This window comes from Microtus oregoni, unplaced genomic scaffold (genome assembly GCF_018167655.1).
Source record: "Microtus oregoni isolate MIOR12 unplaced genomic scaffold, Mior012 000005F_ref0000423, whole genome shotgun sequence".
In the NCBI taxonomy this organism is placed as follows: domain Eukaryota; kingdom Metazoa; phylum Chordata; class Mammalia; order Rodentia; family Cricetidae; genus Microtus; species Microtus oregoni.
The window spans coordinates 41,971,692-41,997,756 of NW_024543064.1; the positions used below are offsets into that span (position 1 = coordinate 41,971,692).

General features: G+C 50.0%; 1 protein-coding gene across 3 annotated transcripts in view; it reads right to left on the reverse strand.

Moving 5' to 3' along the window:
- The window catches only part of Ssbp3 (single stranded DNA binding protein 3), a 140,987-nt gene that overhangs the window by 35,726 nt on the left and 79,196 nt on the right, over positions 1 to 26,065 (reverse strand). For all 3 annotated transcript variants that reach the window (XM_041651920.1, XM_041651918.1, XM_041651919.1), the window contains exon 5: positions 3,770 to 3,859. In XM_041651920.1, coding sequence (XP_041507854.1) covers positions 3,770 to 3,859 — 90 coding nt within the window. The remainder of the gene's footprint in view (positions 1 to 3,769; positions 3,860 to 26,065) is intronic.

The following is a 26,065-nucleotide window of genomic DNA, read 5'->3' on the forward strand; positions in this document are numbered from 1 at the left end:
AGGAAAGGGTATATGGGTAACCAGGAAGCCAGAGGTTGGACTCTAGTACAAGCCTTACTGACAGCGTGGGGCAGCCCTTCACCTTTTTTCTAAGTTTCCCTCTCCCACCCATCCTTGCCTCCTTGGCAGAATCACTGAGCAAAACAAAACTAAATTGCATACTTAAAAACACAACTGAAAACAATTACTGGAATTTAAAAACAAAACAAGAACGGAAACAGTCTGTACCCAGTGCTCAGCTCTATGACCCCTGTTCTCCTCTAACTGTCCAGTGCTGAGTCTAGAACTGTGGGATCTAGTCAAGGCCAACCTGCTTGTCAGATGTATAGCCTGAGTCACAGCTTGATTATCTAAAATCCATCTGGGTTCGCAGCAGAAGACCAGAGCTGGAAGACTATCTAGTCCAGCCTGCACCATCTACTGATGGGAAAAACTAGAGGCCAGCAATGAAGCACTGGCCCAAGGCCACTCAGCAAGCGCATTTCTCCAGAGCGCCAGTCCTGAATGCCCAAGCTGGCTCTTGGTCAGACTGTGCCTTGTCAGAATTCCAGGTCTAGCACTTCAGGGCTGGCTAGGCTTCTGTTCTATACCATGGACCCCTCAAATAAATTCGGTTCAAATACGTACTGTGTCCCTCGCTAGCACCGTCATGTACTGTGACTGTCCAAGTTTGGGCTTTTTCTTCTTAATAGTAAGAACAGAGAATTCATCTACCCTGGCTAAACTCAAGGCCTCCAAGAACCCCAACAGTCTCTCCAACCATAAAGTGTGACTGGGTCAGTAACCGAATGACCAGACATGTCTCACACCACTCCAGAGGACTGGATAGGCACGGCCCATCTCAGAAACTTAGACCCGAAGGGGAGAAAACAAACAGGGTATCTCCTGCACTGTTGGCCCAACCTTCTAACTCCATGAGTGGCTTTCTGCATTGTGGTTGGAGGCCACAATGATATTCTGTGATATTCTGTGAGCCTCTGTAGGCAGTAGTCAGCTGTCTCCTCCTTACCACTGTGGAGCCCCTACTGGTTTCTAAATTTAAGACAAACTAGTGTTGTGGTTTTGACTTGAAGAAGTTGTATGATACTGCAGGACAGGGGCAGGACAAAGCTGGCCTGGCCACCCGTGCTGGCCTTCCAAGACACAGCCCTCTTGCAGCACAGCCACCTGCCTAGGCTATAGCCAAGAAGAGAAGTACAATTGTTGACAACAGATAAAACCCCTGATATCACCTCTATCTCCCTTCCAATATCAGAGTGGCTGCCTGAAGACAGTAAAGGGTGGCAATCAATCGCTAACATTCCTGTCGAGAGCTGATCTGTTCCGGAAATGGGCTGTTGACTTCCTCCTTTACAAAGAGATGCCCTTTCTCTATGCAGGGGCCCAGGCCAAGTGGTCAGCATCAAAGACAGCAAGCACCACGCTGAGTGCCTGGGCTGCCCTACCTCCCTTCATCTCAAGGAAGGAGAATGGTGCTGGGGAATAAAAACACAAACTGCTCACAGTCAGTGAGAAAGCAGAGAAGCAAGGCTCCAGAACCATCCTGAATGGCCCAGCCAACCCCTGGCAGTGCACCTTGCCTGAGGAAAAGAGATGACCTCAAGGCAAGAATCTAAAAGATACCTCTGTTTAACAGTGGCTGGTAGTGGCTAAATAAGGGCAGGAACCAGTTTGGCTTTCTGACCACACACCCCCAAACGTCATAGGGGAGGGCCCACAAAGTATGAGTGGAATTAGAACTTAACCATGGAAGATTTTAGCAAAGCAGGAAGCTGGGAGCTGCCCACATATCAACAGACCCATTCCTTGTCCTAGGCTCAGGCCAAAATAGAAGTCAACGGCCTATTTTTAAAAATACAACTGGCAGAACTAGAGAGATGGCTCAGCAGTTAAGAGCACTTGTTGCTCTCGCAGAGATCGCAGGTTAAATTTTCAGTACTCACATGGTGGTTCATAACTATCCATAACTCCAGTTCTAGGGGATCCAGCACTGCTCTGACCTCCACTGGCATCAGGTACATACATGGTTTACATATAGATATGCAGGCAAAATATTCATACACATAAAATAAACTTTAAAAAGTACCTAATTTGTTTAAAAACAAAAACCCACAGTTAGCTACTCTCCACTTCTCACTACAGAGCCTGCAGCGGGAACCTGGGAGCTAAAAACTCCCGAGAAAACTCAGGACAGAGACACGAGTGGCTGAGATATGGGGGTGGGTTCTGTCCACCAGGCAGGGAAGCCATGCTTTCCCTGCGTCAGGGCTTCTGTGACACCGTGTGCAGAGATACATGAACCAGAGAAAAATTCCCACTGAGCAGGACAAAGTAGAGAAGCTGGCTGGATCAGTGTCTCCCCTCTGGTACAGCTCTGGCCTTTCTTGGGTCAACAGGCCCCAGGGGGCTTTAAGCTCTTACTGTCTCTCAGCCTCTCCTCAAGTCTGCAGTCTTACCCCAAGACTTCTGAAGCAGCTCCTGTCTCCATACCTTGGTCAAGGCCCTAGTTCTAGTGGCATGCTGGGAACACAGATACTCATGTGGCCATCTGATGGCCTGAACTGTCGTCCCTGTATCTCTGTCTTCTCAATGCCAATCTGACGAGCAGCCCGCTGCTTCTGCTTTAAAGAGTAAGCCAGTTTCACTGATCTTCTTAGTATGTGCTCTAGCCTTCCTCTCCCCAGATTTACCAGGAACTAAAATGTGCAAGCTTGCAAAGTGAAGTGTCTCCTAGCCAAGGTACAGGAAAGAGAGGAGCCCTAATGATTCCACGGGGTGTCGGCCTTGTCTTTGCTCACGACTCCAATGCTTCCATCATGCACTGTGCACAGGGCCCTCTGGTCTAACTCTGAATTCTTGGGCTTTCCATTAAGAGCTGTCAACACAACCCTGTCTGGGAGACCCAACCCTTCAGAAGCATGAACAACCAGGACCTTCTCCAACTTAGTGAGGACAGGCTTGAAAGAATGGACGATGTCGCAATCAAGAGCTCCACTAGGAACGTCTCTTTCTCACAGTCCCACGGGCGGGGCAGCCACTTCCCAGCCTCGGCTTGGCGGAGGAGGACCAAGTACCAGAAGGGAAGGGAGAGAATGAAAAAGGAGGTGTAGAGGGAGGTGTAGAGGAGGGGGGATGGCCACACCCTACCCTGACAAAACAAGACAAGTGACTTCACACATCCCATAACCACACCCCACCAGAAAGACCAACAGTGTGTTGTAGAGAAGGTGGGGCTTCCATCCCGCGTGGGACCCGTTCCTGCCTGTGGTGGGCAGAGTGCGGGCACAAATACTGCCAGGTGCTTCTGTGTTCACACTTGGGGGGAAAATTAGTGGTTAACCAGCAAAAGGATGCTGAGCCTGCTGGGGGTCCCTAGCTTTCTAGTTACACCTAAGGTTTGTAGTCTGGACAGGAAAGGTAAACAGTGACGATGACAGCGGCAACACAACAGAAACAGAGGACGGTTTACTCATTAAAAGGGGAAGACAAAGAATACGCCTTTTGTCAAAAGAAAGCTCCACACTGGCCTGGAAGCACTGACCTCCCCCACACCGGAGTGGGCAGAAGGGCACTGCCATAGCCCGCCTGGAGGTAGGCACATTCCCATCTCTTTCTTCCCTTCTGCAGCTTTTGGAGAAGTGGATGAGATGAGGTGCAGGGCCTCAACCAGCACAAAGCAACTGTATTTAAACCATGGCAAACCGAGCTGCTTTCCCCTGCCCTCCTCTCCTCCCACCTGCCCAGCACAGGGCCCCAGGCCAGCACATACCTGAAAGAAACCTGGCGGGATGGGGCCTCCGGGCATCCCATCATTGGGGGGAATGTTGCCAAGCACAGGGCTTGGGGCAGCTGCTGCACTCTGTGGAGACAGAACAGGAGGTCAGTAGCAAGCATGCAACCATACACAGAGCCTTTGGCGCCTGCTCTAAACAGACCCTTCCTCCTCAAAGGCCACTTCCTATGAAAAGTCCTGCAGAGGTGTTAGTCACTGGGCAAGCCATGGACTCAGGGCCCCCACTGCTTCTTCTCTAAAATGGGGGGGGGGGCAATGCCTACCTTTAGGTACACCAGAGGGGGGTGGAATAAAAACACAGTAGACCAACACAGTGTCTATTGTTGAACCATACCTTGCCTTTCTACCAGCTGTTCTAACAAGCAGGGAGACCAACTCACAAACAGTGGTACCCTCTCCAAATTGCTGGCTCGTTGCACAGAGCAGGTCAATAAATATCCAGTAAGAAAATGCCCAGGTCAGAAGGATGTGTGTGCTCTGACCCTCACTGGGTACCAAATGACTCCTGAGAAGAGTGTGGGTTATACAATAGGAGATGGGCATTGCTTGCTGAATGCTGCTGTCCTGGTACATCTGCCTCAACAAACGTCTCCCTGGGGTGGGCAGACATTGGATGCCCTACCTGGTCACCTTCCAACAATCTGTCCAACCTGTTTGTGTGGCCAGACATGCCTGCCTCCGTGCTCACATGTGCAGAGCTGAGGCTGAGATGCCAAAGTCCTACCTTGAGAAAGTCACAGATCTGGGCCACCCTCCTGTCTTTCCAGGTACACCTGACCACTTCCTCCCAATGCCACTGAGACTCAGAGCCTGACATTCCCCATCAGTCACCTTCTAGTTCACGAATGCAGCCCCTTCTTATCCCTCCCAGAAGGTACTTCTTTCCTTTCCTTGGTATCTTGACTAACACTCTGGACTACCACATTATAAAGTGACTTACTCTGACAACTATGGTTCTACTTTCATAGAGAAACATTCAAATTCTTGTTATTTGGGCATTGGACTTTTTACATATTAAGGTATTTGTTACAATGGAGAGGGGCAAACTTTTAAATGAAAGACTGAACCTGTGAGTACACTGCTGTTTTACTTTCATGAAATCAGGAAGGGAGGGGAATGGTTCCGGGGATTAGGGATGGGTAAGAGACCCGGGCAACTATGGTCCTAATTAGGTGGGTGGTAACTTGCAGTATTTCACAGTCCTCCAATGGAAGACAGCCATGACAACCATGCGGCCTTAGGGGCAGGAAGCCAGGAGATGACTTTTTCATGTAAAGCCTACTCCAGCGGATAAACTGAGGAGCTCTGCAGTGTTTCAGCTGGATCTGGAATGGAGACTTAAGAGGGCAGAAAAGCAGCAACTGGTGCCAAGAGGCAAATGCTAAGCGATTAGGGGGGAGCTCACCCAGGGGACCCTGTCCACATCTGGCCCACCCCCATCCTCCCACACCTTAACCACAGGGTCTGTCTACTTATGCCCAAGAACCAGCACAAGGTGTGGCATACAGCAAGTGTTCAATAAATGATTGCTCTATTATTCAAAGGCCTGCCCAAATCTGACCACCTTGGAGCCAGACCTTTCAGGATTGCTAAGAATTGGCCTCTCCCCGTGGTTTCGAGCACTGAGAGTTCCATTAAGGCACTCAACAAAGTATCTCGTTTGAGTTTTCTCAATAGCTCAAACACTGGCCATTCTCTAGACCTACAGCATAGCAGACTGCAGAGCTGCCTAGGATGCAACAGGCACACATGAATCAAAGCAGAAAGTATGCTAGATCTAAACGGCCAGGATCTCATACACTGGACTCGGGTCCCTTCTCATGAAGGGTTATCATTTCCTTTGTTTTCTCCTTCCCCCGTCATTCCCCTACAACAGGGTTTCTCTGTGTAGCTCTGGCTGTCCTGGAACTCTGGTCTTGAACTCACAGAGATCTGATTATTTCTGCCTTCCAAGTGCTGGGATTAAAAGCATGCACCACCACCTTTCCTTAAGAACTGCCCATCCTGGTACACATACAATGGGAAGAGGGGGCCAGAAAACAGCACAGCACACAGAACCAAGTGGCAACCTTCCCTCACTACAGAGCACCCAGAGATCTGTGTGTCTCTGAGCTCTGGCATACAGGCTCTAGACCCATTTCCAGCACCAATTCTAGCATGGGCATATGAACAAAGGAGAAAACATGAATGCACAAGCACCCACGCACATACATGCCTACAAATACACACACATACACACACACACACACACACACACACACACACACGAATACACAGATTCTTACATCTGTGCCCAGGAAGATCCAGGGGAAAAAAAGGAATAAAGTCAAATATTCATGGGTTGTTAAGACGGTTCAACAGGTAAAGGTGCTGGTTGGCAAGCCTGATGACCTGAGATCAATCTCCAATACTCGCAAACTATCCTCTGACCTCCATGTGCATGCTGTAGAGTGCTTGCCCCCCATAAAAGAAAAAGATTTGTTTATTTTTATTAGTGGTCAGATGAACCCTGGACTCTCCTAGGCCAGCCAACTACTCCTGACCGATTTACAAGGATGCAAAAATAGTACTTTGTTCTACAAATTCCACCCTCCTTGCCCTGCCCAACACTCAGGCCTTGGCATGCAGCAGTACGGCCACGTGTGAAACCACCAACTGCAAGCCTTCCTGGACTGAAACTCAAGCCAGGCCACGTGGCAGAGGGCCCAAGCCGGCAGGGGGCAGGAGGTGTATCATGGATGTGGCCAGGGAAATCAAAGCAACAAAGGTAGGTGTGGTCCTGGCAGAAATGCCCCCTGGGGAGAGCTGAAGATCCATGATGTTCCTAGCAAATCAGTACAAGAGTCTGTGCAGAGTCCTGGGGTAGCCTGGGGTAGCCTGGTGCAGCCTGGTGCAGCCTAGCAGTACCAAGAGGCTGAAGATGCACCGTGGGAATCCAAAGGATGGAGAGAATGCCGTCATCCCACAGAAAGCCAAGGCCGGAGGAGTGGGGAGTGAAGCAGACATGCAATGGGGGTGGTCCCTTAGTCTCCCACACAGACCATAGGACAGTGAGTTTTAGTGGAACACGAGTTCTACTTGTGCGGCTCAGAAAATGAAGAGCTGATCTCATGAAGACACAAAACCAACTAGAGTAAAAAGTTCCAGGAGACTATCATGAGGGAGGAGGGTGAACACATCTGCTCAGGACCACAGAATAGCTTCAGGTCCAGCAACAGAACTCTCAGGCTACACAGTTTCCTCGATCTATGTCCCAGAACTGGTTGCCTTAGAGAGGATGGCCAGGGGTAACGGGCTGCTCACTGGTCACAGAGCTAAAGAGGATGGCTGCATCACCCACAACCACCTAGCGTGTCCTGGGGATTAACGCGAGAACAACCCTGAACAAGGGTCCTCAAATCAAAGCTTAGCTCCGGCCACAGACCACCCAGTATGAGCCTTGGACAGGCCTCCACACCATGAGCACCTGGCACACAAGGCGGATGAGGCTCTGCCAGCCCAGTGAGAGGTGACACAGCAGTCACAGTCGGGACGCTGAGCACAAGGGAGGTAGATCCAACACCTCTGCTCCTTTGACCAAGGCCTACCCTCTTGGTGCCAGGATTAACTCAAGAGCAGCCAGAGAAGTGAGCACCTTTTCATTCTGATCCCATAAACCAGGAGAGGGATGAGTGCAGCATTTATGCCCCAACATTTGAGGAAGCTGTCATTTCCGGCTTAATCTGTAAGGAAACTGAGTCTGAAGGTGATACAACTAATAACGAGGTCTAATTTTTGTCCCTGTACTTCCGGTCTCAGGTTCAGGAAACCCATGCACCAGTCTTTTCCAGCAGCCCCTGCGGCTCCTAAGAGAAGCTGTGTACTTTTTGGCTCGTGAGAAGAAACTGCAGACAGATCATTAAAGCATCCAATAATCACAATTCATTCTGTGACTGAGGTCACCTGTGTGTTCTGAACATTCCCAAGGAGGCTGACCTTCTACTTGGCCCCCTCTGCCAACTATTTCAAAGTGCCACTTGCCAAGAAAGAAGTAGGGAGTAAGACAGTGTTTGTATGTTAAGGAGAGTTAAGATCCCTCCGAAGGGTCTGTGCACCTAACTGACCACTGGCCTGCCTGGGAAGGAAAGGATATCTGAGGCGATAAGAAGGTAAGAGGGCCGTGGGGTCTGTAAACATCAGGGGTACTCAGGAATCACTCTGGCGACCAGCTAGCCCAGGAGGTGACAGGGTGCGGTTTGCCCCGCAGCTCTGGAAGACAAGTGAGATGTGGTGACAGATATCTGAGGGACCCGGAAAGGTACTCCAGGCAGGCGCTGAGACAGGGATTAGGGGGATCAGGGAGGCTTTATGGAAGAGGTGGCACTTGAGCCAGGGCCTTACAGGACAGCAGGACTCAAAGATGCAGGAGATACCAGCAAGAGATTAACTGCTGACATCTTAACCCTCTCTCCCGGCACTGGACTTCCGCTGTGTCTTCCCGGGGTGAATCTCCACTCTGTATACCCAGCATCCATTCCAGAGAGAGGTGGGCATGGGCTCCCTTTCTCTTCCCCAGCATGGGAGGCTTCCTGACCAGGTCCAGAACAACCGTTCACCCCTGCACTTGACCTTTAGTGCTCTGTTGCTGCACGGAAAATTCAGACTCCCGAGGTCCGTCTGAGGGTGTGCAGCTCAGGATGGGCGCTACCCTGAGAGAGGCCTGACTGGGTTAAAACCATGGTGCCTGGTCTTAGTAAATCCCAGCTTTTCTCCTCCCAGACTGCCTGGAAACAGAGGCCTGTATTTAAATTCTAATCCCTGGCTCACCAGGAACTGGAAATACCTGGACATCTCACACTGCCTTTGCTTGGCTCTTCATGGTCACACGCAGAGAACAGAAACTGTTGGGCCATGCGGGGACTATCAGGTAAGGCACTTGCTAGATGGACAACGCAGGTGTTAAGCAACTGGCAGCTGATACAGAAGCAGACAGCAACGAACAGGCCTAATTCTCGAGTTTCTATTTGTTCATTTGTAAGTCAAGGATCTCACTATGTTGCCTAGGCTGGCCTTGAATTCCTATTCCTGAACTCAAGAAATCCTCCTGCCTCAGCCACGAAGTAGCTGGGACCACAGACACACACCACAGTGTGGGTGGGAGTGCCCGGGTGGGGATAGGCATTGAAGGGAAAGAAGATAAGGCCTCGGCTCTGAAGAAGTGGCCACCCTAGGAAAGTGGGAAGAAAAAAAAGGAAAGAAAGATGAAGGAAAAGCTCGCTAGTCCTTTTCAAAAGACAAGAAGTGGCTTCCCCAGGCTGAGAGAAGAGGCCATCATACCACAGGCCGATCCACCCATCCTAGGAAGCACCAGGCTATTCTAGGAACTGGATCAAAGGGTGCCTCACGGGTAAGATGTGGAGTCCCAAGTTGCTAAAGCTGCCTGGTTGTGCCTTGGAGCCTGGCCAGGGTGCCCTCCTCTGTGAGCAGACAACTCTCTCAAGCCCACGATGTGGGCTGTACCATGTGAGGCTCGGCGTGTCAGTGTACACAAGGCTGGGGAGGTTGAGGGAGAACAGTGGCCCTGGATGAGCACCAGGCAGGAGATCAAGAGCATGCTCTTGGTACAGTGATCGCTTTCTTCTAAAAATGATGGCTTACGCCATGAGAAAGACACACATACATACATGCACACACGGCCTGCTGTCTTAAAGAGCTACTTACAACCACAAACATGTCATAGTAGACCAGTGACAGCTCTTTAACAAGAAGGCTGGCAGTTGCTCCTGCAGAGTGGAAAATTCCCTGGCATGGACCCGCATACACGCTCAGTTCCAATGACAACTTAATCCTGCAGGGACTAAGGTGCACAGCGAACAGAAGTCTTTGTCTCTAGGAACTTTTTGCTTTAAGTTTCAAAGGAATTACTCAAGTCAAAGTCCTCCACATGCCTTTCAAGGATGGGAGCCCACACCTCCTAAGCTGGCACTCAATTTAGTGGGTTCAGAGTCACTTTTCCTCGTCCTCTGCTGAGACAGGATGACTGCGCACAGCCTGAAAAGTTCACTGGGGTCCCTGATATCAAAGCCAAGAAGCTAACACTTGGCAGGGAAGGGATACACGACTCGAACCCACTGTGTTCTCTTCTGCATAGAAGAGTGGACTGGAATTCTCGGGCTTCCTTGCCGGGCCTTGGGGGAGCTATGAGGAGCCGCCCACCGTGGCTCATACAGCCATCCCTAGCACACGGCCCACTCCCCACTTGCGAGCTCAGAGCTGAGCAGATGACTCCTAAGCCTTTAAAGCACTACTAATTGGGCTAATTTTGCTAACAGTCTCTGTTTCATCCCCCACCCTGTGTCAACCAGCGTCCTTTGGTACTGCTGGAGAGATGCAAGCTGTTGGCTTTACTGTTATTTTGTCAGCCATTAAACGATTCATCGGAGTCATTAATTGATTTATTACTGCTGCCTGCTCAGAGGGTTTAGCAAATAAAGAATGATGTAGGTCACAATGCAAAGGAAATTGGAGCAAACATCACCATGAGGAGCTGGGCACTCACAGTGCCTGCCACAGTCCACTCTAGTAGCCCTCCAGCCCAGACGCCAGGTGAAAGGCAGTACAGATGGCCCTCCCGGGGGAAAGTGAGGTGCCAGCCTGCCTCCTGCACAGGCAGAGACACGCAAAGTGGAGAGCCTTGTCTGGAGACTGAAACCAGTTCCTGAGCAACCACCAGACACCGCTGTCAACAGAGCAGGAGGGCAGAGGAAACCAAGCTGAAAAAGGAGGAGCCTGTAGATGGGCCTACTCCCCTGGAGGTGACACACAGGACAGCAACAGTTGACGTGTTAGCAGGTACCTCCTAATGCCTGGCCTTTTATGTGCTTATCTCTGATCCTCTCAACAGTCCTACAGCTGAGGTATTATCTTCCCTGTGTTACAGAAAGAAGCTAAAGCTCAGAGAGCTGACCTGCCCCAGGCTGCATGGCAGGCCAGGAAGTAGCAGTCTAGGACTCAAACCTGGTATATCTGACTTCAAAGTCTACATTTCTTCCTCTCTATCCTATCTTCAGACTGACATGAAAGAGCCCAAGACCTGCAGCTCAGCTCCGTGGGAACTGACAGAAACAGGCGGGGGACCAAGAAAAAGGGCACTCCAGCCGTCTCAGAGACTAAAGCTCTTGGTTTACAGGGTGAAGGGCTAAGGGGCAAGCCCTGAGGTCACATCAAGTGATAAGATTCCAGAGCTCAGTCCTGCTGCCAAGAACATCACACCATCAACACACACCACATGGCTCAGTTCCCGCCTGCTGTGTGAGCACTCAAGCTGTGAGGGAGCCCTCTCAGATCCAACACTGGGAGGACCAAAGAGACTGACTAGTCCTGTCACCCTAACCACTCAGGGCTCCAAACACACCGGAAGGACTGGTGCTGAGGAGAGAGAGCAATGCTAGTAATTCGTGTGTGTGTGTGTGTGTGTGTGTGTGTGTGTGCGCGCGTGTGTGTGCGCGCGCGCGCGCGTCTGTATGCAACAGCTCTGGTACCTGGTTTTCCTGGAAGCCAAACACCCCACATGTCTCAAGTTCTGTCTCTGCAGTAATCAGTTGTTGAGCAGAATTCTAGAGCAGAGCTGGCCCTGGCCAGCTTTCAGGAGGCTCAGAGGGTGTGGACGGGTCTGCACCTACCACAAACCACCAGTTTACTTCTTGTTTCAGTCTGGATACAGCCCTGGCCCAAAGGCCATCATTCAAGTTCTCTGTGGATATGCCAGATCTACCATGTGTAAACTGAAGACATGACTGCTCCAAGATATGGTTCTGTGGAGGTTTTTATTGTAGATGTAAGGGAGAGAACCATACAGGCATCTGAAGAGTCGACTGCAGAGAGAAGGAGTAGACTGAGCAGGGCCAGAAGACTGGACCTGTCATTATAGGAGAGAGACGAGGAAAGCAAGAGAGGAAGAGAAAAGAGACGAGAGTCCAGAGAGAGCGCACAGCCCAGGATGCCAGCGTGCACTTTGGTATGCTAATGGGCACCAAAGACAGCCTTTGGCCTTTCTGCTAGTGATAAGGGTATTGGCCCCTTTTGGGAGAATCTTGGAGGAATGCTACCTTGTCTAACCACCAGGATTTGGACCCGACACACCAATGGTGTTTTCTTGCTGTTATAACAAAGGGTCCACACACTGATGCAATGCTAGTGAGACCTGCTCAAAGGACAAGCCAGGAGTCCTGGCCTAGAAAGGCTGGAGGTGGCCAGTTAAGACTTCTTAAGGGAACCATGAGTTCTCTGACTTGGAAATCTGACTCAAACCTAGATTCTTCCAAAGAGGAGAACCACCCTGTGTTCTTCCGTCCACACTAAGATGCTGATAGCACAAAAAAAAAAGTCTTAAGAAGATCTTCACCAAGGCCCAACAAATCACATCCTAAGTTCCATTTGGCAAAGAATGGGTTGCTACACACTTTAGGACCTGATCCTGGTGCCAAAAGCCTCTCTTGCATCTGATGTGTCGATCAACCACCTGTGCAAGTCTGGTCCCCTCTCTGGAATGCTGTCCTTTCCTCAGCCTAGCTGCCCCTTCATCCTGTGTGCTCCTCATCACAGCACCCGCCACACCTGACTGTAAACTCCTTATTAAATTAGCCAGCTGTCTTCTCAGGGATGGGGCAGGCGTGGTGTGCACAGCACAGAGAAGATGCTGTCTCAGTAAATATCATTTGAGTGAAAAAATTTCTGCAGAAATTCTGCCTTTCAAAAATAGTTACCACATCCACAAGGTCTAATCTTCCTCTAATTTACCACCAGGCCACATCCATACAACCAGTGGCCTCAACATGTACACACACAAACATGCACACATGCGTGCGCACACATGCACACAGCCCCACATACCTCAGGACACATTGTTCCCAGGCAAACCCAGCTTTGGAAACTGAGAACCCTGGATGCTACTGTTGCTACTGCAGAACCCTTGCTACCAAATGACTTAGGTAAACCACGTATCTGAGAGTCACTGGTCATGCCATACAGCAAAGACCATTGGTGAATCTCCCCCGCAAGACAACTTCGTCAATTGTCCCAGGAAGTACTTGTATATATCCAAGGAGGACAGAGGCAGTGAGAAGAGTGGGGTGACTTCAAGGAACTTACCTCCCGTTGTCATTCCCACTTCAGAAGGGTGGGCCAGGCTTCACGCAGACCAGGTGTAGAAAGGAACCTGGTTCTCTGGAGACTGCTGAGACCTATCTGTCTCTCCTACTCTTGCCCAGCTTGGCAAAGCAAAGATGGCTGTTTATTCTCAGACAATTTCAAGGCCCTGGGGTTCTCAATTGAGAACCTTCTGCTTCACTGGCCCAAAGGGTCACTTTCACACAGGACTTGGACATGGATCAAGAAAAGCTGCAAACTGCTTGGGAATGGCAGACAGAGAGTGCTCCTGGGCCTAGATAGAGCTGAGGACAATGACTGGGCAGAGGCCCACTGAGATGTTCCCTCTGCATCCTAGATAATATGGTCCACTGCAGGGGAGTCCTCTGCCAAGCCTGGGAACACCGACCAAGCCACAGAATACAAGAGACAACATCAGAGAAAGCTGTGAGCTAACTCAGGAGAACTACTCCACCAGACATCGCCACAGGCCTAGTCACGATGGAGCTTACAGGGAGGGGAGGCGGGACTCTCTAGCTCGCTCCCTACTCTGCTGTCCAGTTCTCAGACCCCTCCCTAGGAGCCACTACTGTCACATTCTCTGCTCCACAAGCTCTCCCACTCCCTCCCCTTCCATCTTCCCAGAAGGAATTCCCAGTATCCATCAACACCTGCACTTTAAACACCTTGCTTTCCAGGGCAGAAGAAGAACAAGGAAGCCTTAGTAGGATTACAAACTAGAATTCAACACTAGGCCATGCTGATTTCCACCTGTGTCCCCTTCCTGGGAGGCCCAGTGGGAGGACACTGAACTCGGGGTAGCTCTGCTGCCTCTGCTGCTCAGTTACTAGAGGAAGGCAGTTGGCCCTAGCCTGAGATGCGCCCTGTGATGTAGGGCGCTGAGAAGCAGATCGAGAAGAGATGACTGTGAACTAATCATCACCTCCCTCCTCCTATCCCATCCTCTTCTCATTCCAGCACTTGTAACCACAAGGACATCCTGCTAGTGACCAACTTTTGCAAATGCCAAGGTCTTTACTTGGAATGTCCACTTCTCTGCCATGCCAATGAATCTCTTAGCCTGCCCTGGGCACTGAGCAGTTTCAACTCTATATGAGACTCCTACATATAATGCCTTAGCATTTCCTAGAGCTGGTTCCGAAATGGCAAAGCAGGCCCCAATGTTTGCTACATTGTCACTAAACATCAAATGACCAAGGACGTGTACCCTGTCTGGCCACTCCCTGTGCTAACCAAGGTAGAAGACCCTTCTGAACAAAGTTCAGTCTAGCCATTTTGGGAAAGGTCTCTCTCTTTCCTTATTCTTCTTAAAGATGTAACTTCAAAGAACAGACTTTCATAAGCCCCAGGTCAGGAGAGGCAGACATGGCATTATTCTTTTTTCTCTGTTATACTGTGGCTGTTAGAGCAATCCAAACTTGAATCCCGGGTCTGCTCCACTGTGAAAGCTGGAACTCAGGACAGCCGTTCCAGCCTTGACAGATGACCAAGCTCCCTAATCTGAGGCAAAACCTGCCCTAATGTGGGTTGTTTTCCTTCAATTTTTGTCTAATTCTACTCACCGCCAAGGTCTCCATGAAAGACAGGAATTTTTAATTAATCCTGGACAACTCAATCCAGAGCTATGTAACAGGAGGATCCCCTTGGCCTGCATATCGAGTCAAGGGCAGGAAAGATCTAGAACGGGTTTTCCCAAGATGTCTGCGCCTTGGCTGGCTCTAAAAAGCGGGTTATAATCCCTGGCTGCACCACAGGACTGGTAAGGATTCCAAGAAAGAGGCCTGCGGTGTATCAGTCAGGTCCTCCACGGGGATACGCCATCTGTACACCTGTTCTCTGATGCTCTGCAGAGTGGAACTATAGTGCTCCCAGCCCTGTCCCCAAAGCTTCCCAGCTTTCATGTGGCAGAACTCCGCGTTCTGAGGCCGACACTGCAGATAGCCATTCATTCCTCAACAAGCTGTGGAGATGGGTGATTCTGCTCCTTTACTTTCTACCAGCCCATCTTGCCAGCAGTGACCAGGCCAGTTCGAAGTCCTGTACACGTTCACAGGTAAGAGAGGATAGAATTTTCTTCCTGGCTTGCTCTTGATACCTCTCCAGTGAAAACCTAAGGAAGAGTGTTCCCAAGGCCCTCCTATCCCCTCCACTCCCATGGGATAGTGAACACTGTAAAGACTTGTCACTTGTATTAGTTTAATAAAATGCTGATTGGCCAGTAGCCAGGCAGGAAGTGTAGGCAGGGAGACCAGACTAAGAGAATTCTGGGAAGAGGAAAGACAGAGAATCAGTCACCAGTCAGATGCACAGAAAGCAAGATAAAAATGCCTTACTGAGAAAAGGTACCAAGCCACATGGCTAATCACAGACAAGAACTATGGGTTGATTTAAGTAGTAAGAACTAGTTAATAATAAGAGTAAGCCTGAGCTAAGAGGTCAGTTTATAAATAATATAACCGTCCGTCTATTTCTTTGGGATTGAATGGATGCAGGACCGGGCAGGACAGAAACTAATGTCTACAGGACACACACACACACACACACACACACACACACACACTTACCTAGTTCCTGTTGTAAGCCCTACATCAGAATGCTCACATTAAATTCCCAGGGGACCTTTACAGTTAACTGATGCTCATGCTGCAAGGCTGCATGCAGTGAGGATGCACGGCCATGGCTTTGAGAGCTCCTGGACCAGATGTCCTATCACATCTCCCCTCTCCCTGACTCCAAGTCTCTCTTTCTATTGGTGTAGATAGTGAGGCTTTTTAGCTCTTGAGCCCTTGCTGCTTCCACTGGCCAGGCTCTCTGACGACTACTGCATGCCTCTGAGTGCAGGCTGGGGCTTAGACAGCTGCCCAAACAGGTACAGCCTCAGATTTAATTGACCTTTTGGTTCAGCTTTCTAATCTCATCAATGCTGCCTCCATCATGTAGGTGGAGGTCCTGGGTTTAATACAGAAGAGTACCATCCGGTCCTTCTAGCTCACCGCTTAAGACAGCACACACTCAAACTCAAGAGGTAGTAAATCTACAGAGAAAGGATGGAGGCTTTCTGTCAGGGGTACAACGCAGGGGGGCTGGTGCTGTCCCTGAGACTTTAATAAATGCAAACCACAGAGTAAGTTTACTCATGTCTTACAGGGCACAATCCTGAAATCTAAGCTACCCAGGAGGTGGCTGCTCTTCCTGGCAGATTCAGACTCACAGCAACTGCCCCTCCCACCCATTCTCTCTGTGGCCTTGAGTGTCTACTTCTTTCTGCAGGAGGAGGCAGCAGTGGGCGTGCCGGAGGACAACCAGCTGCATTTCATCTCCAAAAGAGAAGGCTCGCCAACCACTGTCCCTGCCCACACATTCCCCTCCAAGAGGGGTGGGAGGAAGGCTACAGATTCTCTCTCCAACTGTATTAGAAAGGGTGAGGACGGCCCAGCTCCTGGACATCGGCTTTAGAAACACCACAGCTGACGTGTGCAAACATCCCTGTGCAAATACACGTGGCCTACTTCTCGATTATCTCACTTTGTCTAAATATATCTTAAGAAAATAACTTGGGAGCAGTGATAAACTCTGCAGCGGGTCCAAAATAACACACACACACACACACACACACACACACACACACCTGCCTAGGTGTGACTGGGGGGCACTGGGGGCTGCTGAGGGAGTTGTGCTTGGTATTGTGGATAAGTATAAGAAAAATAGCATTTTATAAGGGGAGAACTCCATGCAGGTTCCCAGTCAGGCCAGCAGACGTGCTTGTCAGAGGGAGATGTTGGAGGCACGCCCAGCCAAGTACACACACACACACACACACTGGGACTCACTGCAAGACACTGACATTTTCCACTTCACTTGCCAGGAAGGGAGCACCCTGCCCTACACCGCTTGAGCCGCCAACCCCTGGAAACAAAGGTGGCAGTCATGGGGGTGTACAAACACACCTCTCCATTGGTCCAATATCCCTACCCCTGCCATTTTCACCAAAAGGGAAATTAAGACCCACAGCAGGAGACATACATGCTCATACCCCCTCCAGGCTGTCTGCAATTCTAGCACAATGCCATCCTTTGGGAGACTTGGAGAGAGGTAGCTTCTTCGTTTTTAATACACAGCAAATGTGGACTGCTTATGATCATCCCTAAGCCCACCCTCTTGGGCCCAAGAACATTAATTTTATTAGGAAAGAGTCTGATGTTTGAGGGGCTGTGGTCACTCCTCACCGCACCCTATTAGCTCGGCCAGCATCTATGACCTGGTCTTCACTGAGCTCGGTCTGAACTTTTTTTGGCTGAGTTGAAAATGTTCACGGGGGCCCTTGATTTGATCCATAGCCTGTCATCCTCAAGTTCTTCCACACTCTGCCCTCTCAGGAATCCACCCGCATGCCCTTCTCAGGCTCACACATAATGCAGTCTTGCTAGGCGGCCCTGTGGGGGAAGGCAGGCAGACCTTCTCTCAGAACTCTCAGGGATTAGTGACAAGGTCCCCTCATACAGACAGCTGAGGCCGTCTCACCCTCCAGAACAGTGGTTCTAACCTTCCTAATGCTAAAACCCTTTAATACATGTTCCTCATGTTGTGGTGACCCCAACCATAAAATTACTTCATTGATACTTCCTAACTGTAATTGTTATTGTTATGAATCATAGTGTAAGTATCTGATATGCAGGATAACTGATATGGGACTCCCAAAGGAGTTGAGACTCCTAGGTTGAGAACCCCTGCTCAAGACCATGACATCCTAAGAAGCAAACAGCAACTTCCACATCTCTATCACTGTGCTATGAGTCTAGCACATTAGAGTATTTATTTGCTCCTGCAGCAGCAACAACAAAATCTCAGAACTCAATACCAGAAGGAGCTCATCCAACCGGCTCACACCAACACTTGGAAGTTTGAGACAAAGCTGGCTAGCCTGGACTAGTGTAACACGGTCTCAAAATAGACAGGCAGGCAGGCAGGCAGGCAAGCAGATGAGGGGAGAGGAGGGGAGGGGAGGGGAGGGAGCCTCGAGGGGATTTAAGGGCAACTATCACCCTAGTTAATAGTGCTGCACTAGAGGTTGGCCAGAACCTTCCTTAGTTACTCCAGGCTGGCCACACGTCTCCAAAGATTACTCTCAACTTGCCTGCCCCAAGGAAAGCTGCTCAGGAGAGGGCTGTCTTCCTTGGAGGTCTTGGGGCAGCCTTTAAAGAGCTGTTTGGGGGAGCTACAGACCCAAGAGTGGAAAGTCCTAAGTTAACTCTGCTCTGGGCCCAGCACAGGTGCCAGCAAGGACACGAGGAAGGCCCAAGGAGGTCCCTGGCATGCGGAGGTTCTCGGTAAACATTTGCTGTTGCACAAATGGCCAATTACAACCGATGCAATACAGTGTTGCACAGGCCTGTTCTGGGCACCAAGATACCAGAGAAAAGGAAGGATTATTTCTCCTTCAGGGTGGGGCAGTCTGGGAGAGCTTCAGAGAGCGGTGACATCTGATCAGACACCATCTGTTATTTTTCTCTAATTGTTCCACATGTGTGAAATTTTGAGTCTCTCTACGTAGACTACAAACTTCAGGAGGGACAAGCCATCACTGTTGTGTCTGCTTTCTCCAACAGTGTCCACTCTTGGGAGACTGGCAGCTTAGTAGGAGTCAGAGACCACATTTCGTTATTAAAGCAGAGCTGCTATCCCCTACTTCCTGAACCCTTTCAGGAAATCAAATGGCATCCACTAACACTCTCAACGACCCAAGGCAACAGGCATGGCAGTCCAGAAGCGGCAGCCTTAGGCCTCTGGGAACACCAGCGCCCGACAAGGGGTCACTGAGTCACTTCCACGTTACCCACTTTTGCTTTTCATGAACTCTGCAGGGCATGAATGAGTTTTTCCACTTGACAGACTGGGAAAACAGAGGCTGGGAGATCACTAACTAACTGAGGTCAGGGGCAGACCATGTCCAGTCTCCTCAGCCTGTCACGGTGCCCAAAATAATAGTTTTGTGCCAACGGTTCTCTTCAATAGAAGCTTTGCTTGGGACCATCTGGCCAGAAAGAATTAGAGCCCACTCACAAACGTCGTGTGAAAGGAAGCCACAGAGCATAGGCAGCCACATCGCCATTGGTCTAGGGCACAAACCAACCTGTGGGGCACTGTGAGCCTGCCAGGGCTCATTCATATAGGTCACACTATTCCCCTCAGCTTCACCTTTAACTCCTGTGGGGTCCTGACACCTCTCTTCACAGTCCAGCTACAATAGCTCCTGGAGGCCCAAAAGAATGCAAATTTGAGTGTCGCCTTCCCTTGTTTGGATAATGGCTACTTCACAATTCTCCCACCCATACTGGGACCTTCTTTGCTACTATGGCTCCTGGCCGCAGGCAGGCATCTGGGTGAGGGAGAAAACACAGGAGGGGGCTGAAAAGCACATACAACAATAAGCTCTAACCCAAACAGAACTAATCCATCCCAAGCCAAGTGGGGCTGAGCAGATGGGAAGCCAGGCATCCCCCGCCCACCAGCATCCTAGGTTCTGGGGCCTTCCCCACAGAGGTATAATTATGAGGGGTGACCCAGCCACATGCTCCCAGGGCTGTCCTGCTTCCAGACACCCATGGTATTGCCTTCATCTGGTTAAAATTTAAAATCCTGCACAGCCTCTCCCCAAATAATATATGCAACGGCAAGATTATAAACCAACACCTCAGCTTTCTGCTGCTGCCTGGAGTGGACACACAGACTTTGTGCGTCCTCTCTGGAGTCTCAGACTCGGAGACCAGAGGTACAGGCCCATCTTTTATGCCTGCTGTTCTCCCCAGTGTGTCAGGTGTGAGAGGACACACTCCTAGAGAATACACATTCACCTTTTCCTCAAACTCGGAGTCTGAGACTAGGACCAGAGGAACCTACACTTTGCTCACTGGGGTACTTGAGTACTTAACACAGGTAGGACTGTGCAAAATGTATTCAAATACCTGGGTAAATGTAGCTCCCGACTACGCATAATGAGGAGGCTGTGTCTTGATTATCTATTTCGCAGGAGCTTCCCAACACTCAGTTTTAGTAGCCACACTTGTGGAACAAAGGAGCCATGGCCCGGCTACTCCAAGAACACAGAGCTCCAACCAGCAAGTATAGTCACTACACTAGAAAACAGCAGGGTTGAAGGGGCCTCAAAGACCATGCTTGTAATGAAACAGAAGCCACAGATCAAATCCACCTGGCCAATATAGAACTTGGACCGGGGCCCTGAGGTGCCCAGCTACACCCTAGAGACTGGGTCCTGGGCAGAGATCAGGGTCACAGAAACAGTACTTGCTTCTCAGAAGGAGCAGCGAGGAAAGACAAGATAAAGACACGGAACAATTAGTGAACACGGTAACTGCCAAGCTAACCGTATTATACCGATATAATAAGGTACACACTGTACCACACAATTAGAGACAAGAGTGAGGTACACCACGCTAATCACACAGGACAAAGGGCGAGCTAACAGGAGCCACAGGGTGCTGGTGCTGTCCCAGAGGGCTTTGGGAGCATGAGACCAAAGAAGAGCTTAGGTGGGGATTCCCTCACCGGGTAGCTCTCCTGACTGCTGCTCAGGTCATGTTCCTGTTGTAGCCTGTCCCTATGTGGACAACCCCTTATGCCACTCTAGAGTCACCGCCCAGGAAGCCTGACAGTGCCCCACACATACGAAGCTACTCAGATTTCTCAGTACCGAATGCTCCAATATGTGAAGGTTCTGCAAACCTTTGCAAAAATCAGCTCTGTGACCACTCTGAAATATATAGACAGTCAAGTGCAGAGAGAGTAGTCATTCACCCAAGGTGTGAAGTCAAACAGCCCCAAACAGGCCTGCCACTCACTTGGCAAATCTTGTTCCTTTATTTCCTGTTCTACCATTACTTCTTGGAAGCCCTCATCACAAGCACTTGAAACATGGACTACTCATGAAGTGCAAAATATATCTAGAAGATGTAAAGACACTGGCCAGGTGGGACAAAGGGACTGGGGTGTGTGACAGAGGGAAGAGGTGGGGCTCCAGAGAGACAGTGAGAGAGCGGGAACACAATAGTGCCTCCATCACTGTGAATGTGTGAACTCAGGGGATTCTGGACTGTTCTGTCCCTTTGTTGCTTTAAGACAGTCTCACTATATAGCCCAGGCTGGTCTCAAATCTGAGATTCCCCTAGCTCAGTCTCCTGACTGTTGGTACCATGTCTCACCACGGTTCACACTGTTTCTCAACTGAGAAGGAAAGATGCCTTCCACCTGGGGCCACAGCAGGAGCAGAGGTTAAAAAGCCAGCCGTGAGTTTCTTTTGCTTCAGTGGTAACTGCTCCCTCTCCACATTTTCAGGGGATACAGTCCTTGCCTAGATCGCATCCCTGGGGCTCAGGTTTCCTGTTTCCAGCTTAGCTCCATCTCTGGATGGAGACAAATCAGGAGAGCAGAAAGTTCCCTTCCTGGGCAGTCACAGGGCACACATGACTGCCTTCTCCCATGATGGCCCACCATCCTTCCTATGTGCAAATATACTGACCCATGCCCCCAGGGGACTGCTATATGTATACCGCAGTACCCCCTCAAGTTTTTACCCTTACAAATGGGGTTCCTCTTCTACCTGCCACATCCTTCTAGCCAGACTGGCAGCATCTTGGCTCATTTCATAGTTCCTCGAGTCATCCACCCCTCTCGGTTCACAGAGAACCGAGCTGTGCTTGCACAGAGCCCACAGAGTAGGCACGACGCACTGGCTATGTAAAAACGGGAGGAATACGATAACACACACTTTGGTTCCGATAAGCTCCAGCTGGTGTTAAAGAGCACATCCACCTCTAGGCCTGGAAGGCTGCAAGTTCAAACAAGCACAGAGTTTTTGGCCAGGCCAGGCTCGTAATTAGCAAGTGCTGAATTGTGTGAAAACAGCCTGATAAATAGAGGCTTAAAACGATGAGGATGACAACGACAACCAGAGCCACGGCATCGCTTCATGTGAGGCCAACTTCACATTTATTTCTACTTGGCATTGGTGTTTTGCCTGTGTGTATGTCTGTTAAGGGTGTCAGTTATGACTGCCGTGAACCGAGCCCGAGTCCTCTGGAAGAACAGTCAGTGTTCTCCACTGCCGAGCCACCTCTCCAGCCCCATTCTTACCTAGGTCATCTCCGATTTGAGTAGGGAATCTGTGGTGGGAGGTAGGACCCTGACACTTCTCAAGGACTGCCTCTGGTATTGTGTGACAATCAGTCACTAGTTGCTTGTATGTGTTAAGCACTGTTGTGTGCTCAGCTCCCTGTGCCAACCCAAACCAAGAATGTTTTATAAGAACCATCTCACAGAACGGGGAACACAGCCACACAGAGGTAGCTGGCACCGCCTGACACTGCCTCCTATCCCTTCTGTGTTTTCTGCTAGGACCACCAATCACTCCTGACCTTACCTTCAACCTTGCGGTTCTAAAAGACAAAGATCAAACAGCACTCTGGCTGCTCCCCAGCTGAAGCCTAGGCCTACTGCTGTCATCAGATCGCACTGTGTACACACACGCTCACACACGCACACTGGGTGTGTCTCTCTGTGTATTTGTAGAATAATTAGATGACATTTTCAAGATCATCTCCATCCAGAAAGAGCCAAAAGTCTCACCAGAGAAGTCCATAATTAAAGTAGAAAGAAGAGTACGGAGGCTTTGACTTCTAGGAAGTCAGGTACTCAAACAGTTTTGAAAACTAAGATACAGTTTTGTTTTGTTTTTTGGAGACAGAGTGTTACTATGTAGCCCTGGATGGTCTCGAACCTACAGATACTCAAAAACCCACAAGAAAAGATGATTTCTGCTGGGGGATTATACAAATCTCACTAGCTTGGAGTAAGTAGAGACAGAGATATAATACTCTTCTGACAAGCCCTAAGGAGCACACACAGAACACTGCTCTGTGGACAGAGGACAACTGTCAGAGGTGCCGGCACAGGTAAGCAATCGGAACCCTCTGGCTGGAGCAATTACGACGACTGAGCTGATTCTGTAATCTTATTAATGTCAGTCTTCTACTGAGCTGACCGTAGTCTTATCCTGAGCCCTGCTCTGGGGGAACTAACACATAACATATCTACCAGACTCCACTGTCCCCCACTGCCCCCCACTGCCACCATACTGGATGGAGCCAGATCCAAGCAACCTTGGCCAGCACAGACCTACTTGGTGATGGCGAAGGAGGTTACCATAATAACTGGGCAATACCAGTTCTTCCCAGTACAGCTGGAGGGCAGAGCACTGGGCTGCAAACAGCCAGTCTTGCCTTCTGGGGATTTTTGGGTAAATGTCCCTATTAGGACTCGAGGCCATGAGAAATTTTTTGTCCTTCACGCACATATACAATGGACGGAGAAATCTCCCAGCAGTCAGAAAGTTGGCTTCTTTGCCACTTGCTGTTGCTGACACCACTCAGTCGCTCAGTGCTCTCGCATCCCCAACTCCCCAATTGTCCCGCACTCAGAAATAACCAAAAGCTTTAGCGGCTGCCAAAAAAGGAAAGAGAAAGAAAAACCCCAGGAACACACCAAATCCATGTCCAACTCCTTTGCCCCTTAGAACAAAACCCATTGCAGACGCACACAAAGAAAGGAGGCAAGACAAAGGAAAGGCCAGGTCACACTTGACAAGGAGCTTTCTTGTCGTTTCCAAAACAGAACTGTCCTCCATTAAAACACTCTTGTTGCTCGGATGTTGGTGCGGGGAAGGAGGGGCTCACAACTCTCAAAACAAAAGCAGGATTTGGCGGGTGGGAGGCCCCGGGTAAGCTCCTTCTCCCTGCACACTTCTTCGCCTTTGAATGCCCGCAGATCTGGGTCCAGCGCTGGCAGCTGTCTGTTATTATCTCAGCAGCTCCAAGGGCCCGGGCACCAGGGAGTGTGTCCCGAGCAGGTGAACACCATCTGCCTGGCTCTGATGAGATGCCCCTCTTCAGGCTCCTGCTGCCAGCAGGCTCTAAGGCCCTGGGGACCCTCCCTAGAGTTGGTACTTCAACTCCCAGGCAAACTCCCCCTCCTCAGTCACTACCTGACATTTAAAAACACTGGTCAACCCTGAAAGGAATTTCTTAAAGTTTTCTGCTAGGGAAGGACGTGCAGAGTCAGGGACATAAAAAAAAAAAAAAAAAAAAAAAAAAAAAAAAAAAAAAAAAAAAAAAAACCCAGAGTCCACCGACACACCTTCCCAGGGGCTAATTTTAAGAAGGGTTTTTAATTGATCTATAAAGAAAAAAATTTCTACCTGCCTTTTAAAAAGCACTCCCTGCATTAGCTAAAACATTCCCAACACACCCTAGCCCATTTCCTCCCTCCCTGGCCCTCCCAGTTTTAATGGGGGTAAGTAGCTCCCTGATGCAATCTGCAAGGCAGGGTGGGTCCAGACCACAGGGAGGGATGAAGCTGGGCAGGGCTCAGAAGGGGTGGACTCTGAAATCTATGGTTCTGGCTCTGCCTTTCCACTCCCCTCCCCACTTCCCCTTCCCTCCACTACTTTATAGACTCCAGGGTTGCTGCTGGGAGACTAAACAACTGAGATATCCACACCACGTGAGGAGCAGACGACCCACCCTGCTCTAAAAGGAAGAGTGATGGGTTGCACAAAAACGCAGGTTTGGGACGCTACGTCTGTCTGCCCTTGGGTCTGGATTTGGGGGTGGGGGTGACTGCACCTACCAGAAGCATGTATCTTCACTCTTGGCAAGAATACGGATATGAGGAAGGGATAGGGAACCACTGTCATTCCTCTGGGGCTCTCATGCAATAAGAATTCTGCACACCATTAATGTAGACTTCTTCTTGGACTGGAGTATCTGGCAAGGGCAGTGCATGAGTAGAGAACTGGTCATCCCAGAAGGGGGCAGCAGAGTGAAGGTCTGATAATGGACAGTCTGAGCTAGGACCAGGCCTTCACAAGGTAATTGTTCACATGGTAACTCAGAAGATCCACAGAAAGGGCTCTCTTCTAAACAAAAGCCAGAGGGGATGAGCCCACAATGCCAGAGACAGCATCTGAAGGACCCTGGACACTGGGGTGCTCTTGGACTCCTTAACTTGCAGGACCTGTTGTGGGGCTCATAAAGACAGTGGAGCTTGTAAAGGGCTTGGGAAACAATGAAAGGAAGAAGCCAGCTACCCAGGTCCCTAATCAGAAGTGAGTCAGCCAACCCACGAGCTGAGCCATCCTTGGCTTCAACCCTCCCATCACCGTCACTTGAGGAGAGCGGCAAAGAGCACAGTTCACTGCACTGAACAGGCAGGCTCTTCTGGGACCCCACCCCACGCCCCCCTGTGTTCAAGTTCTAAGGTCTTCAAGTGGAGAACAAGCTAAATGATTGTCAGTACAAAACCCGTACAAGGCTTTGGTGGGTAGGAACACTTGCTGTGCAAGCATGAAGGCATACACAAAAGGCTGGGCATCACTACCTGTGCCTCTTCCTCCAGCAACGGGGAGGATCCTGAGAACCCAATAGATAACAGATAGAAAGACAGACAAATGAATAATAAAAGTGGTATATTTCTGGCTAGTAAGAGACCCTATCTTAAGGTAATAGGCAGGAAGAATAGAAGATGACAAACATCCTGTTCTGGCCTCCATATGCATGCCTACACGTGCACCTTATACTATCCTCCCTCCTCCTCCTCCTCCTCCTCCTCCTCCTCCTCCTCCTCCTCCTCTTCTCTCTCTCCCCTCCTCCCTCCCTCCCTCCCTCCCTCCCTCCCAGGAGGGAACAAGGATGTGCACAAAGAGGCTTGTAGCTCTCTAAGTTCTGTGTGCCTCCCTGGGTCCATGGTTCTGGGGATTCACTGACACCTACAGCTGCCAGCCCCACCTGCTAGCCCCACTTATGGCTGACCAAAGTACCCACACAGGTTCATCTGCATCTGGCCGTCTTTGTTTCTCTCCAGCATCTATGGAAAGCAACCACCTATTGGAAATAGTCTCTAGCACAGGTATTGGCTTTGAGCAGCACAGCATATCAGAGAACAGGGGACTGTCCAGATCAGTGGCCAGTGAGGGCTTCCTTCCACAAGGAAATGAGTCATTATGCAGGGGGGACTGGACACCTGGTTACACCTTCACAGCTCCTTCTCAGGGCTTGG